This window comes from Stegodyphus dumicola, chromosome 3, assembly GCF_044657685.1.
Source record: "Stegodyphus dumicola isolate Sdum_Otavi_A_Nest chromosome 3, ASM4465768v1".
Classification (NCBI taxonomy): domain Eukaryota; kingdom Metazoa; phylum Arthropoda; class Arachnida; order Araneae; family Eresidae; genus Stegodyphus; species Stegodyphus dumicola.
In genome coordinates, this window is record NC_140770.1 from 26,576,917 (window position 1) to 26,592,534 (window position 15,618).

Here is a 15,618-nt window from a genome sequence, read left to right on the forward strand (position 1 = left end):
TATATTTAAAAGAGTCGCTGATATTATCATCCAAGACTCATATTTTCAAACTACAGTAAATTTTTTTATAAACATGAGGTTTAGAATAATCACTTTCCTAAAAATCAAATAATGACACAAACATCAAGTTCTTAGGAGCCTGAATTAATCAGAATCACAGAAATTCAGTGGTTATGTAGAAATTATCCACAGCAGGACAACTCAGAAAGTTCTGGGGACAAGTAAAACATGCACCAAAAATTTTGGAATCATTTGCCATGATCTTTATTAAATAAATTTAAGATGATTTCTGAAAATAAAAATTCAACTTTTTTTAAAATTAAATACTGGAAAGCACTTTCCTGTTTTCTCACATGTGCTTAAAATTCTAATTTAGAATGCAGTTGTCAAGAACTGAATTTATTGCCTATGAAAAAATATTTCATTTTCAGATTAGATATAAAAGAATTTTTTTACCTCAGTAGTACATAGAGACTTCAAACTGCAAAATGTCCTGCAAAAAAGAAATAAAAATGCATTTCAATAGTCAGTACATAACAGAATATGCTATACAATATTTACATATAAGTTGCTTCAAAGGACTAAACTGGGAAGTAAATTTCTTCTGAAATTTAAGATGAATATGAAGAAGGTATACAATAAATAATTATGAAACTAAATTGAAGACCTTTAACTAAGAATTTAAACATGCTGCTAATTAATGTATACAGAATCATAGCCTTTAGTGCAGTAATAAGGAATAGCAAATGTAATAAACAGTAACTCTTTAATCAACACTAAGAAAACTGCTGAAACTGAACATAAAACACTAAGTTAATAATTTCAGAAACAGTTACAAAAAAATAATTGTTTAAAATCTTTACATATAACAACATAACACTGTTGGGCATAATAACAATTCAGCCTTTTAGGGCATAGTACATGCAGCAGAAAAGGTTTGAGATGGCACACAATTTGCTCTCAGTTCAGTTTTATATCCCTTTGGCCAGTGAAGGCAAACTCATTAGTCAACAGAGTCAATTATCAACAGTTCAGCACTGTATTTATTAATACTTGTATTCTCTTTTCAAGTATCTTCTTCCATTCATTCTCTGCATATGTCCAAACCATCTTATACCTTTCTCAACACTACATCTTTTTTCGCTCCACAACACTCCCTAAAATTAACTCAATATTTCAGTTTTTAAGTCTTAGTTAAACTATATATATATGTCGAATAAAACTTGATATTATACTTAATAACGATACTATTTTATTGATAAAAGAGAATTGCAATATATTGAAAAACTTGAATCGCAATAATGACTAACAAAACACTAATGTAAACAATGGCCTTGCATCTTCTTGAAAAGTTTGCATTTTGTATGTTGTTTTTCATTTTAAGCCTTATTACAAGTTTTCATGAATAAGATGACTTCTCTATTTACTCTTGACAAAAAGTTCATGCTTGAAAATTATTGATCGTATGAATATGTAGACTCGAATAAGAAAAACATCAAACGTTAGATTTTAAGCTGATTACATGAGTCGGGAATAATATTATTCCACATGTTTTCCTTCTCCAGATTACTTGTGCTGTGAACTAAGCACACATTTATTTTTCTCCAATGTTTCTACATCAGCACTTAAAATGTTCAAATTTCAAGTTTCATAATTTTTTTTTTTTTTAAATTCAGCAATTGATTTCAGAGTTGCCAATGTGAATATTAAACAGAGAAATGCAATTCCGTTGCACTAGTATTAAGAGGTTTTTTAACAAAGGCTAATGTTGCTTTGCTGATTCAGAATTCCTGAAACCTGCTGAGAAAAACTTCTGTCATAAAACTGTTGTTTTGAAATGGCAAATGTCAATATTAGATCTATTTTCTTGAGAATGTTTCAACAGGCTTGGAAAGTGAACCAAAGTTTCTGTTTCAAAAATCTTGAGCAGAAAGAGATAATTTGCTTTCAAATGAAATAACTTCTTCCAACATCAGAAAAATTGTGTTTCCTCTTCCCTATAGGAGGTTCAAATCCCGCGAACGGGCTGGCTGCATGGGCGTTTTCGTGGTTTTCCCCATGTGTAACGTGTTAAAAACGAGCCAGTTTCCCTTAGAAAGTCCTCCACGAAGGCATCCCTCCTCTTAGGCAGATAGCCCTCGAGGCTTTGCCATAATCACACACACACACACACACCTCTTCCCTATAGTTTTTTGATTAAGCTGATTTAGATGAGATGTAACGTCTACCATAAAATAAAATTTTTGGATCTACTGATCATTCATTAGTTCTGGATTATAAACACTCATTTCAAGGAGTAATGCTTTAACTTCTGTTAATAAGGATGCAAAACATTTCAAAACATTTCCTCTTGATAACCAACGCACTTTATTATTCAGCAGAAGATCTGAGTACTCGCTCTCCATTTCAACTAAAAATTCTTTAAACTGGCGATGATTAAAAGCTGTAGTAATAATGAGGTTAACAATAATATAATTATGAATTCCATAACTTTGCAAATTTCTTCTGGAAATGTTGAGCACAAAGCGCTTCTTGATGAATGATACAATGGTAAGTAAGATCTTGTCACTGATTTTTCCTTTCAAAATAATAACAAAAACGTTTCTTACCTTGGTCATTCTTTTCGCCCTGTTTGTTGCAACTGAGACAAGTTTATCGAGATTTGGTGATCTACCAGGAGACCAGAAGAAAAAGCAGAGTTGGCAGCTGTGGTTTATAAATATAAAAAACTATTTTTATTCGAATCCTGGTATATACCAACATTTTCTGTACTTTTTTTGGTTTAATTTATAAAGTAAGTTCAAAAGCAATCTAAATAAATATATATATGCATTTTTCAAGTACTGAAAAGGAAGGGCATGATGGGAATGATCTTCTAGCAATGGTGAAAGGGGTGGAATAGGGCAAAATAGGTTGAGAACCACAATGTTAGATCTTTTAAGTATTAGTTAAAAAAAAAATAAGTTTGAAGCTTTACACGGCATTTAATTATTATTAAATGAAATTTGTTTACATCTAATTAGAATTTCGGAACACTTCCGCAAAGAACCCGGCAAATGTAAACATCGCCAACTTTGGCGATAATAGTTCAAACCTGGTAATCCGGCAGATTCAACCTATTCGCTTGTAAGAAGGTTGCAACCATTTCTCTAACGTTCATTTTGTTGAATTATCACCGTCATTGTTCGCATTTGCCAATTTAAATTATTCTTCACTTATTTATTATTATTTTTTTTTGTATTTTCACGTTATTATTTATGAACTTTTAACAAATAGATAGAAATATTTTCATATAATAAAGGAAGTTTTCGGTGACAGATGCTAGTTTGTGGAAGAAAATATGGCGGGAGAGGGGTTAATGATAATTGGTAACATGGCTGTTAACGTAGCGTTAAGCACACAGAATCATGAGGTTTCCAACCGATAAAATATTTTGACTTCATCACCTGCCAAAATATGCATTTTAAATAATTAATTAAGTAATGTTTTTATTATTGGTATGGTCATCTAAAATTATGAGAAAAACAATATTTATGGCTTAAAACTTTAACCAGATAATATATTGTTAATGCTTTTCCAACAATAACATTTGAGAAGATTTCAGGTGTGACACACAAAGAGATGATTAAACTGAAATAAAAAGTATTATTGATTCTCTAAAATGACAGAATAGTTTTATGGATACTCAAAGTCATCAAAATTAGCAAACCACTACTTGTGTAATGAATCCAAGTGCAAATGACTCTTCAAAAGTTTTATTAACAATGCTACTGAATAGAATTTCAATACTGAAAATTATTGGCACTGTCAAATATACTATGAAAGACAGGCAGTTGTTTCAACATAAAATGCTTTAAACTGTTTACAAGTAAATTGATAAAAATAACATTGAAAAACTGTTTATGTAAAATGGATGTATTAAAAGTCATGCATTCATTAATTTATTACAGGCACATGGCTCTTATTGAACTAAGACTGTCACTGAATGATTGTTTGGAATCGACATTTCTTGCTGTCTGAAACCTACTTCACCTATGATGTAAATATGCAGTTGTGGTTCTCACTGACATAAAGTTTAGCCACTCCTGATCGATTATATATGTCTACTGTATTTATACCTATTATACTAATTATCAGATACAATTTTGAGAATATCAACAAGCAAAACACTTAAAAATTTAAAAAAGACACTTGTAGTAGAAATATTAATATTCTATATGAATTATGGAAAGTACATGTAATGAATAATACCATGACCAAACACTTAAAAAAAAGAATAGATTAAGTATTTCCTACCTCGATACTTGAGAAAGCAATCCTGTTACACAACACATAGTTAACTTTTGATTACATGATATTACATATTACATATTTAGTCCTACGAGTGGTTAAGAAGGCTGAATAGTGGTAGTTCAATCTCGGCTCAAATCCTGAAAAACGAGCTGGTTGTGCAGGTTATTTTTTTCGTATGTGTTTTGTGAATTTTGTGACATTTTCGTGGTTTTCCATGAGCCTATTTACCCTAGAAAATATTCACAAAAGCATGCCTTTTTCAGCTAGCTCTCACATGCTTTGTATATTGAATTAAGTACACACAAACCCTTCTTAATTTTAAAATGATAAAGTTATTAAGTTCACATTACATGCAACGAAGCTTTTTACAAGCCAGGATACTTTCTTTAACAATTACAGTGCTAATTAGTGCTGTACTTCTCAGTTATATGTGAAATAACATCTCAGTGTCACTGCTTGTGACACATTTGTTTCACTTAAGTCTTCTTATGCAGTCATAAGCATGAAATAAACAAAACAATAACATTTGAGAAGATTTCAGGTGTGACACACAAAGAGATGATTAAACTGAAATAAAAAGTATTATTGATTCTCTAAAATGACAGAATAGTTTTATGGATACTCAAAAACTCATGGTTATGCATGAAAAACCTAATCCATACATCCTTGGTGACTGATATTAACATAGTTTTTATGCTGCATTTGTGAACTACGCGGTTAAATTGAGTGAAATTGTGACTAAATTTCAGAAGACTTATAAAATTATGGTGTGAAAATTTAAATGTGAAATTAAAATCAAGGATACATTGGACAGAACAATCAAAAAAGAAATGTTGTCCATAAATATATTAATAATAATTAATGATAAAATGGACATTTAAAATATTCATATAATAAATATATACAATTAGTGTAATTAAAATAAATATATGCATTTAAAAATGATCTAACTTGGACCATATTTGCAATTTTTGTAATGTTATTAAATATGGACTTTAAATAAAATTTTTAGCAGCATACATCATTTGGGTTTGTTTAAATTATGGAAAAGCATGGGAGAGATATCTGCCTAAAAGAAAAGATGCCTTCAAGGAGGTCTTTCTGAAGGACACTGGTTTGAATCCACGTTACATATTGGGAATACCATGAAAACAATCATACAACTTGCCCATTAGCTTGGCTAACTAAACTACCTTGTTGTTTGACTTCTGAATCAGTACCAGAGTTCAGTCACTTTACTGTTTAGCTGCTGATGAGCTGTATATCAGTTGCAAAGCAGTGCACAAAAAATGATATATTCCTTGGTTCTCGTTATGAGTTACACAGGGTTCATAGCCACATTTTAGTTAAAAAAATAAGCACTTTTCAAGCACATTTTAAGAAAAAAAATAAGCACCTGTCTAATGACATTATACACAACTGCATAACCTTAATTAGACTTGTAATTTAAAATATGAGAAATGCAGTATTTATTAAGAGAGAATAAGCATTACCTCAACCATGGAAAATAATTACTTTTTTTTTCCCTTTAAATTTTAAATAACAGTTCAATTTACAGAACTAGTTTACAATGAGAGAAAAAAAAAAAAAAACTATGCAGAACTAAACTATATTACAAGATTTAATGATGAAATTTCAGTTCAAAATAGAGAAAATAAATAATAATAAGGCATATTTATTGTATTTGCTTGGAACCTAATAATAAATACAATTTATTTTTCCACTCATATTAATATTTAAATAATTTAAATCTAAATTCTGAATATTTTCTAAATTTTCATTGTATATCAGTTTTCTCTTAACAGATATTGCAAGCAAAGTAATTTAAGTAAAAAAGAGGAACATTTCTGAAATCAGAAGACAGAAATTTGCTTCATGCAGTCATCCTTTAACAGTAAAAGCTTAACTAAGCCGCATACTTGGAAACTGGCGAATATTCGGACAGTTGAGCGTAACTTGAAAAAGAGGAGCGGAGGGGGGGGGGGTTGACTGTAGCCACTTTTTAGATTTTTCCGCTAAATAAATGCTTTTGACATTTTGATATGTGAATCATATAAAAATAAACCAATGGAACTGAAAAATATTCTGCTTAGCAAGCACAGTAAAACTCTTTTAAGTGTTCATAAACAAATCTCAAACAGAACATCAAAATTAATTAATTAATTATCTCTGTGAAATATCGCAAACGTTATTGCACAATACGTGTGCCATAATTCTTCCCTACATGATATTACGCAATCGGAATCAACAGCTGCTGAAATTGGGAGAATAAAGAACTAAATATGAGTAACTGGGGTGTTTTTCATTCTAATTTTCAACAGACGGCGTTAAATTTCCGCAATAGAATCATTCTTCGCTTGGGTTGGTAGACCACAGAACTTTTAGTCCTATTCAATCCAGATTGGAAAGTGACAAAAAAAAAAAAAAAAGTCCGTTGCTTGTTTTGCAGCGAACTTGTAACAGTTTCAATATTTGAGATTTTGCGGAGAAAGGGGAGAACCTCCCAATCTTCGCACTATATAATGTATTGGCCAAAAAAAATTAAATTATTTTGACTATTCGATTACTTTCCCTTTATTTAAGCCATTCCGAGTATTATTCCTAAAACGCTGTGTTAAAATACAACCATTTTTGGAAGTTTACTATACTTCAGCAGTTACTGCAACTGTTATTATAAACATTCATACATATACTCATAATATAAGCATAATGATCATAATAAACACAAATATGAACTGACCAAGCGGAACGAGAATGCAAATTATTAAGATCTGGATAGAAATTTAAACGTGTATAGTATTTGGGTGAGAGGAAAAGAATGCCGAATGTACCGAAATTTTCTACTGCTTTCGCAATTCTTTGACCAATATAACGACGGGCACCTGTCTGTACTCTTTGTGCGCACCAAAGGTTATGTTAATGCAGAGAAAGGGGGAAAAGCTATTTCCGGGAGTATGATTCACCACCTGACATTCAATATTAAGAAAAGTTGTTTATTTAGTTTCGGCTTTGGTAGGGGGAAAATAGCGCGTTCATTAAAAAAAAAGCACTAAAAGCAAAAAATAAGCACTAAAAACAAAAAAATAAGGGCTTTAAAGAAAAAGTAAGCACCTATAAGGGCCTTTATATTTTATTTTCAAATATAAGGACTTATAAGCACTTATAAGGACCGCTATGAACCCTGGTTACATGCAAAAAAGCAAGTCTTAATAAAAATCGATATGCCAAATGTAAAGTTAATATGTTGGTTTTTTCGTGCAATACATGAACATATACATAAAATTTAAAAAAATAAGTCAGAGCAGAATATAATTTATTACTAAAAAAACTTTTATGTAATCAGTTGCAATTAAGTTTCTATTTAAATGAGAATATCTATTCATTTCATTTATGCGATCATAATGGATTTTCAATCGTAGTTTTGGAAGTACTTTAAAATTATGCAATGAAGATATTAATCGTAAATTCACAATTTCTTTAGAAACTGCACTGTTAAAAACATAAATATTTTGGAATTTTATAATACTGAAAGATATTCAAAGACAGATCTCAATTTTCCCAAGAAATTGCCAAGAAAAAGGGTCATTATTACAAAGCTCAATATTACATGATTTTTCTACTTCCATTAAGCTTTACATATTGTTTTCTGTGCTAACTTGAATTAAATACAAATTTATTTTCGTGCATCGTGTTTAACCAGTTAATTTTGAATTTTCACTTTCGTATGCTTAATATATTGTTTTCTCTGCTAACGTGAATTTATGTTACTTATTCTTTAATTACTTTGATTATATTCTTTAAATATCATGTTTACGTGGCTTACTTCCATGTGTTTTAATATCTCATAACCAACGCCCATCAACCATAGGTGAACTTGGCGAGTAAAACAGCAACGGCGCCAACGGGTTCTCTGTGGATGAAAATTCAGAATTTCTAAATCAATCAAACACATTCATGAAAACAAGCAATTTCAAAAGTCATTATAATAACAGTAGTCAAGAAAGCATAAAGTTACCAGCAAGAAATCTCTAACAAAGTTAAAGATCATCCATATAATCCAATTGCTATATTAATCAAAATAAATAAGAAATTCAGTACAAAGTCTGAAATCCAGACGTCCATTATCCGAAATGATCTAAAATCCGGACCTCAAAACCACCAACAACATTTTTCTCCTAAGTTTTACGCATGCACATTTGATTCCACCCCCCTCCGAGCATAATAAAACATCTGGAGTGTGCCAATTCTTAATTTCACTTTGACACTAAATGAAATACATTGTTATTGAAGAAACAAAACTTTTAGCATAAATATGTACGATCAGGATCAGTAACTTGGTTTCATTCCTGCGTATCCGCTTTATGGTACACATCTCAAACTGAAACATTCCACATAGATACATCATTGATCTGACGCCAACCTTGGGAATCATTATTTATTATACTTTCCTTTCATCACCGCATGTTTATCAAAACATGACAACTTCAGTAATGACTCATGTAGCGATGCCTAAACAATTTTTGGTACTTTTCCGTTTTGCCGGCGCAAGCGATAAAGTCGCCAATAATGGTACAATCGATGCCAAAAGGAATGTTCTCGCTGGTAACCTTTTACGCCTCATTTTCAAAACAAGTCGCAGCTTTTTCTTATCAGATTGATTGGTTTTTTCAATACTGGCATATAATTACATAGAATTTTTATCAGATAGTTCAGTTTTATGTCTAAGGCCATTTTCAGTAGTTAAGTCAATTAGGATGCAATCACAGCTCTTACCCGAAGCCGAAAATATAGAAAAGGTAAAGTCAAGGGTTAAATTCATCAATTCTAATAAGGATACATTAGCGAAGTAAAGCACTGCAGTTTTACATAATTTCTAAGTAAGCTATTCGTACGAATTGAAATATTTCTTGCATTTAAACTTGTGTTCCAAATTAAGATTTAACTTGAAATTAATGTAGATAATTACTGAGAGCATTAGATTTTTGTAGAGTAGTTTACGTGAGATGAGATAGCTTGGGGTCACGTGATATAAACCGGCGAATTAGGATTTTGAACCATGAAAGCATAGTAAATTCTTAAATTAATGTCTTTTTACAAATTTATTGTCTTTATTTATCGGCTTTTTATAAAGTTTTAAGTGATATTAAAATGTTTATGCCTTCAAAAAATGAATTCTTAGAACTAAGATTTTTTTAATATTTTTTATGTGTATACTGTCTGTTGTCGCCAATAAAGTCTGCTTGGCGAGATTTGCGCCGGCGAAACGGAAAAGTACCCAATTTTTCTTGTTAGTAATTGAATAATAAAGGTGTATGGTAACCTTATATGTTGACATTACGCTTGGCGATGATTACAGATTTAAGTTAAATGTGCTAAAAAAATGTTTACGAGGAAACATTTACCAAACATTTCTTTCCATGTGATAAAAATAGATTTTGTTGATGATACTCATAGACTCAAAGATTAAATTTATGGCTATTTGAATTAAGAATAATTGATTTGTTATTCACATAAACCCAGAACCAGCACCAGGGCTCGTATGGCTGCAGAGACTCGGAGAATTTAGGACCCACAGAGACTGCATCAGGCGGTAAGATATCTAGCGCCGGCCTTCAATAAGGCTGAAATATATGTGGGAATTTATTTATTCAGAACTCTAATAAGCCTTAAGCACGTGAAAGAAATAGACATAAGTATGATAAATAACAAAACTAATATAATTCAGGCATAATTGTCTCAGTGTGTGATAGAAGCAAGATAAAATTTAACAGAACAACTTGTCGTTAGTCGCCAAGCTCATGATGCATAGCCAAATATGTACAGTGAAGGATAGCTAAATTTGATGATGATAGCCACTAATTTTAAAGGTTTTCGGATATAGCAAAACAAAGGCGAAATTTTCCAATTAACGGATTTTGTAAAGAAATGTGGACAAGCTGTAATAAATGAGGATGATATAAAAGAAGTTTTCATTGTGATGACAATCCTTCTCAATCATCAATCAATTAATGAATGGCGAAATCTGTAGTATAGTTCTAGATCCAGAAAATACGCTACTGATAGTGAAGAAAGTGACAGAGAAGTTACTGACAACGAGAAAATTTTGATTGACAAATTAATCGGAATTCTCGAAACAGCAGTTACAGGACTTCAACAATGTAACTAAGCAAAGGATTATGCCTGTCTACAGAATTAAAGAGAATGTATTAGCGCAACAAACGGAGCAACTTAAACAACTTGCATTGAGAGAAATGTTTAATAAGGCAAACAAATCAATATTAAGCTTCTTTTTTTTTTTTTTTTTTTTTTTTTTTTTTTTTTTTGTAAATTTTGATACCCTTTAGGTCATAAATACTTCATTATTTCACGAACTTTACCCATGTACACGTCGATCTATTTTCACTTAAAAAAAAAAAATCCCCGAATTTCACAAAAATAGCATTGTGCACTCTTTTAACTTTATCCATGTACACGTCGACCTATTTTCACTTAAAAAAAATCCCAGAATTGCACAAACTTGCATTGCACACTCCCTTTACTTTGTCCATGTACACATTGATATATTTACACTTAAAAAGTCAAAGGAGCACCAAATTCTACAATATAGGGGGAAAAAATGCAAAATCTCAATAAAATACATTTTAAACCAAAAAATAAAATAACATAGAAAAGAAAAAACATGTTATATATTTAAGCACTACCAAAAGCAAATATTCACTTACCATGATTTTCGAGTTCGCTTCGTACACCCCGAGCCACGTAAAAATCAAAATATCAATCATACTCAAATGACTTTTTTCAAACCAGGTACTCTTTCTGATCGAACACTTCACATAGTGACCATCTGAACTTTTCTTCCTACAAACCCATTCAAATCCATCTAAACGATTTTTACGTTCGACTAGACGCATATCCTTCCTACATACAAAACACTTATAATGGCTACTAAGTAAACCTACATTTACACACCAGTCAATTAAAGCTCTTTTCCCCTTTTGCTCCAAATTGTACAGAAACTTCAAATTAATCTTACTACATTCGGCCATTCTACTGTCTAAAGAATCAAACCAACACACACCACAAAAACGCTTACAAAACATCCCATGATTCAAAATTTCCCAGAATCATGCACCTGATTATGTCACAATAGGGTTTCCATAACATTCAACTACTCAGGCTACCATAAATGAAACAACAACTTGGTGATAAATCAAACAACAACTTCACCATAATACAAGGGGTACCTTAAAGTCTACTCTACCCCAATTTTTTTACTTGCTATTTTCAAGTTGGCAATTTTGAGAAACGTGCGGAGCAGTGGGTGATTCTGCACTCTCCCAGTTTGTCGCAAGGGCTCTTATAGGATTTTACCCAAATTTTAATTAACATAATCTAATATTTTAAAGTTGCAATTGCATAACATTATGGGAAGAAACGTATTCATGGAAAGGTTGTTTCACATTACGGAAAGCTTCTATCAATCTACAACTTTTATTTATTTTTAATTAAAACAAATTTTAAGACTATTTAACAGGAAGAAAGAAATAAAATAGAATGGAAATATCCCCATTATAAATAATCAATAAAGATCCTGAATTATTAAAAAAAAGTGTGGAAATTTTTCTCTTCCTAAATATTTAACATTACTGGATAAATAGTAGCATTTAGGCTGATTAGCATATTTCAGCTAAATATCCACTGTATCCTTAATTCTTACTCATCTATTACAATATAAATATACCTAAGTTTGAAAAATAATATTAGGTACTTTTCCGTTTTGCCGGCACAAACGATAAAGTCGCCAATAATGGTACAACTGATGCCAAACGGAATATCTTCGCTGGCAAACTTTTACCCTTCATTTTCAAAACAAGTCGCAGCCATTTCTTATCAGATTGATTGTTTCTTTCAATACTGACATACAATTACATAGAATTTTTACAAGATAGTTAAATTTTTTGCCCTAAGACCATTCGCGGTAATTAATTACGATGCAATCACACCACTCACCTGAACGCAAAGATATAGAAAAGGAAAATCAAGGGTTAAATTCATCAAATCTAATGAGAATGCACTAGCGAAGTAAAGCACTGCGGTTTTACATAATTTCTGAGTAAGCTATTCGTACGAATTAAAATAATTCTTGCATTTGAACTTGTATTCCATAAGATTTAACTTGAAATTAATGTAGATAATTACTGAGAGAATTATATTTTTGTAGCGTAGTTTACATGAGATAAGATCACTTGGGGTCACGTGATATGAACCGGCGAATCAGGATGAAAGCAAAGTAAATTCTTAAATTAATGTCTTTTTACAAATTTATTGTCTTTATTTATTGGTTTTTTACAAAATTTTAAACCATACTAAAATGCTTATGCCTTCAAAATAAAAAATTCTTAAAACTAACATTGGTTAAATTTTTTATGTGTATACTGTATGTTGCTGCCAATAAAGTCTGCTTGGCGAGATTTGCGCCGGCGAAATGGAAAAGTACCCAATATTATAATTAAATTGTCTTGGACTAAATATCTCACAAGATTAGTAAAGTTCTGCTTCAAGTAAGAGAAAAGCAGTTATGTAATTAATTGATAATACTGTATTATATTCTACAAGACATCTTTGTGTGTTTTCCAAGAGGTTTCACCTTTCAAATTCTGCCCTGCTTCAGAAAATATGTTATAGTGTCAAAAGCTGTTAAATACATGATTTTAGAAATTTTCAGAAAGATCATTTCAAAAATTTGGTTAATCTTTGGAACATGGTAACAGGTAGTTTGGTGACATTTTGGTAAGGTGATAAAGGTTACTAGCTAGGATTTTAGCAATAATCTGAGAAGTACACAGTTCGAATCACAGATTATTTTGTCTCAGAGAAATGAGAGATCATGAGACATGTCATGTGACATTTTCCGGAAAATTCCAAACAGGATTTTAGCTAATAAGCACTTAGAAACAATTTCGCTGCTAAAGTGCAGAATCGCCCACTTATTTGTTTGGTGCTTTTTACAAGAGTAAGAAGAATTGGATTTTTGTAATTTTTTTTTTTTTTTAATTTTTATTTTTTAAGTGAAAATAGGTCAATGTGTACATGGATAAAGTCATTTTTGTGTGCGCAATACCAAAGTGTGCACAATGCCATTTTTGTGCAATTCTGGGATTTTTTTTAAGTTATAATAGGTTGATGTGTACATAGATATCGTGTATATGCAATTCTTAAAAATGCAGCAAGCAGTGGGCGATTCTACACTTCCTCCCAATTTCGCACCTAATCTTCGTCATGATTAAGCACTTTTGTTCCATAAAAGTTCTAGCATAAGCGTAATTCGGCTAGCAGATTGTTGGAAAAAATTTTGAGTAAAAAAAAAAAAATAAAATAAAACATGGCTTTACTTCGTGAAAACAAAATGGCATCCAAAAAAAAAAAAAACTAGCAGGTTGCTGTAGCAGGGATGGTCGCCAAAGTTTCGCCAAGTTACCATAATCCGAAGATTCACCAAAAATTTTACTAAAAAATTCCCTTTTTCTACTTGCAAACTAATAACAAATTTAAGAGTTTCTAGTTTATTTACAGTGTGAGCTCCATCTAAGGTATTTTGTGCGTTATGGCATCTTGTCCCATTTTTAACGAGCATTTTAAGCTAAACATACAGTTCTGAAGAATAATGGTCAACTTAATATAACATGTGACATGACGAAAATATAGTCAGCCTATTTTTGAACTTATACTTAACATCTGGATTTATTGTAAAATGAAGACTAAGAAAACGCATAATTCAAGGAAACTAACATTTTATACTTTTAGTTTCGCACATTTAAATATTCTGGCACTTTTTTAGGAAACTACACATATTCGATTACATTTGGATATCAAACATTTTACTTTAATTGTATATTGAATTCCTACATACAAACAGATCACGAATATAAATATTTTCGCTCTAGCGTAGAACTGAGTGCCCCTTCGCTTCACGACAACTTTTTTAAATTTTGGCGATGAAACCTTACTTCTGGTTACCATGATAGTTTTAACTCTGTTTTAGCTTCCTGATTTTATTTAAATGAAAATAGATTGATGTGTACATGGGCAAATTTAAGGCAGTGCGCAATGCCTAGTTTGTGCAATTCTAGGATTTTTTTTTAAGTGAAAACAGATCAATGTGTTCATGGACACAGAGTCTGTACAATTCTTTGACTTCTTATTTTTGTTTTGTGTAGCGACCATCAAGAAATTGTACCTTCCTGGTGCCGATCTTGGCATCAAAAAAAGAATCGCCAAAAAACAAGGGGCACCCAATTGTAAACTTTTACCAATATTTTGTGTATTTGAAAAAATATATATATAAGTGAATACATACACAGCAAGCCTTTTGAAGCGTTCTTCTTCATCACCCGCATCAATATCCATTGAAGTCTCGGAACTTTTAAAAAGAAAAGCACACGGTAAATAACACATTTGTTCATTGGCGCAAACACAACCAGCGAATCAGCTTTACGTTTCAACGTTGCCAAATCGCGCAATTTTCGACAAAACTATGCTGCCAAAATTCATGTGCTTGCGTTTTTGGGAAATTTTCCCTGCTCTTTTTTCTTAAACGCACATATGTTAAAATAACTTTTCTATTAAAATTAATTTATAATAAAAAGATCTTGCCCCCCAGATGGTATAGTGTTTAGGAGCTACTCTAATTTTTCATTATTTAATTTCTTCAAATATAATGCAAGACTCTAACATTTGGTGGCAACAGTTTGAAAAGTAAAACGAACATTTATAATAGTGATTCAACGGGGAGATCAGAGATCATTATTCGTTAAGTAGTGTTCGACCCGAGGGCCTTTACCACTACATGTTTATCAATCCCCTAAGGACCTGTAAAAGTTCGTTAAATTCCATAAACTGGAAAAGTCGTATGCATTTGTAATAAAAGTGCAAAGTCTTCAGTTGCGAAGAAGTTGATCAGGGGTGACGCTGTAGCCTTGGCTACTAATGTTTAAAATTAATTTATGACTAGTAACAGCATGAATTATAAACAAATAGCTAAGTTATTGCATTTTATTTTCCAGCTATCGAAATGCGACGCTACGAGCAACGTTTTGAAACCAAAACCTAGCAATCATGAATCAGAACTAGAACTAGTTGCCATTCAGCATAAAGAAATTTAAATATAAATATGAATATTAACAAAATATTAAAGTTAATTTTATAAAATAATTAAACACATGAACAAATATATGAAATAAAAAATAATTATTTCTCATGCAATAACTGGGCCACTACACTACTCCCCCACCAGTAACTAAGTTACGTTACGAAGATGGAGAAATA

General features: G+C 31.3%; 1 protein-coding gene and 1 long non-coding RNA gene across 12 annotated transcripts in view; one reads left to right on the forward strand and one right to left on the reverse strand.

Annotated features, from left to right (window-relative positions):
- Positions 1-5,864, forward strand: part of LOC146997941 (uncharacterized) — a 108,997-nt gene extending 103,133 nt beyond the window's left edge. For all 4 annotated transcript variants that reach the window (XR_015040156.1, XR_015040160.1, XR_015040158.1 and 1 more), the window contains one exon: positions 3,951-5,864. This is a non-coding gene — a long non-coding RNA (uncharacterized LOC146997941). The remainder of the gene's footprint in view (positions 1-3,950) is intronic.
- Positions 1-15,360, reverse strand: part of LOC146997940 (uncharacterized) — a 188,426-nt gene extending 173,066 nt beyond the window's left edge. For 4 of the 8 annotated variants that reach the window (XR_015040155.1, XR_015040151.1, XR_015040154.1 and 1 more), the window contains exons 1-3: positions 14,651-15,360; positions 8,117-8,203; positions 457-493 (exon numbers count right to left, since the gene is read on the reverse strand). Coding sequence is in view for 1 of the 8 variants with exons in the window: in XM_085812661.1 (XP_085668787.1) it covers positions 457-493; positions 14,651-14,748 (135 nt within the window). In the remaining 7 variants the exon portion in view is untranslated. The remainder of the gene's footprint in view (positions 1-456; positions 494-8,116; positions 8,204-14,650) is intronic. The other 4 variants (XR_015040153.1, XR_015040152.1, XM_085812661.1 and 1 more) reach the window with 1 other exon arrangement.
- Positions 15,361-15,618: the final 258 nt, after the last annotated feature.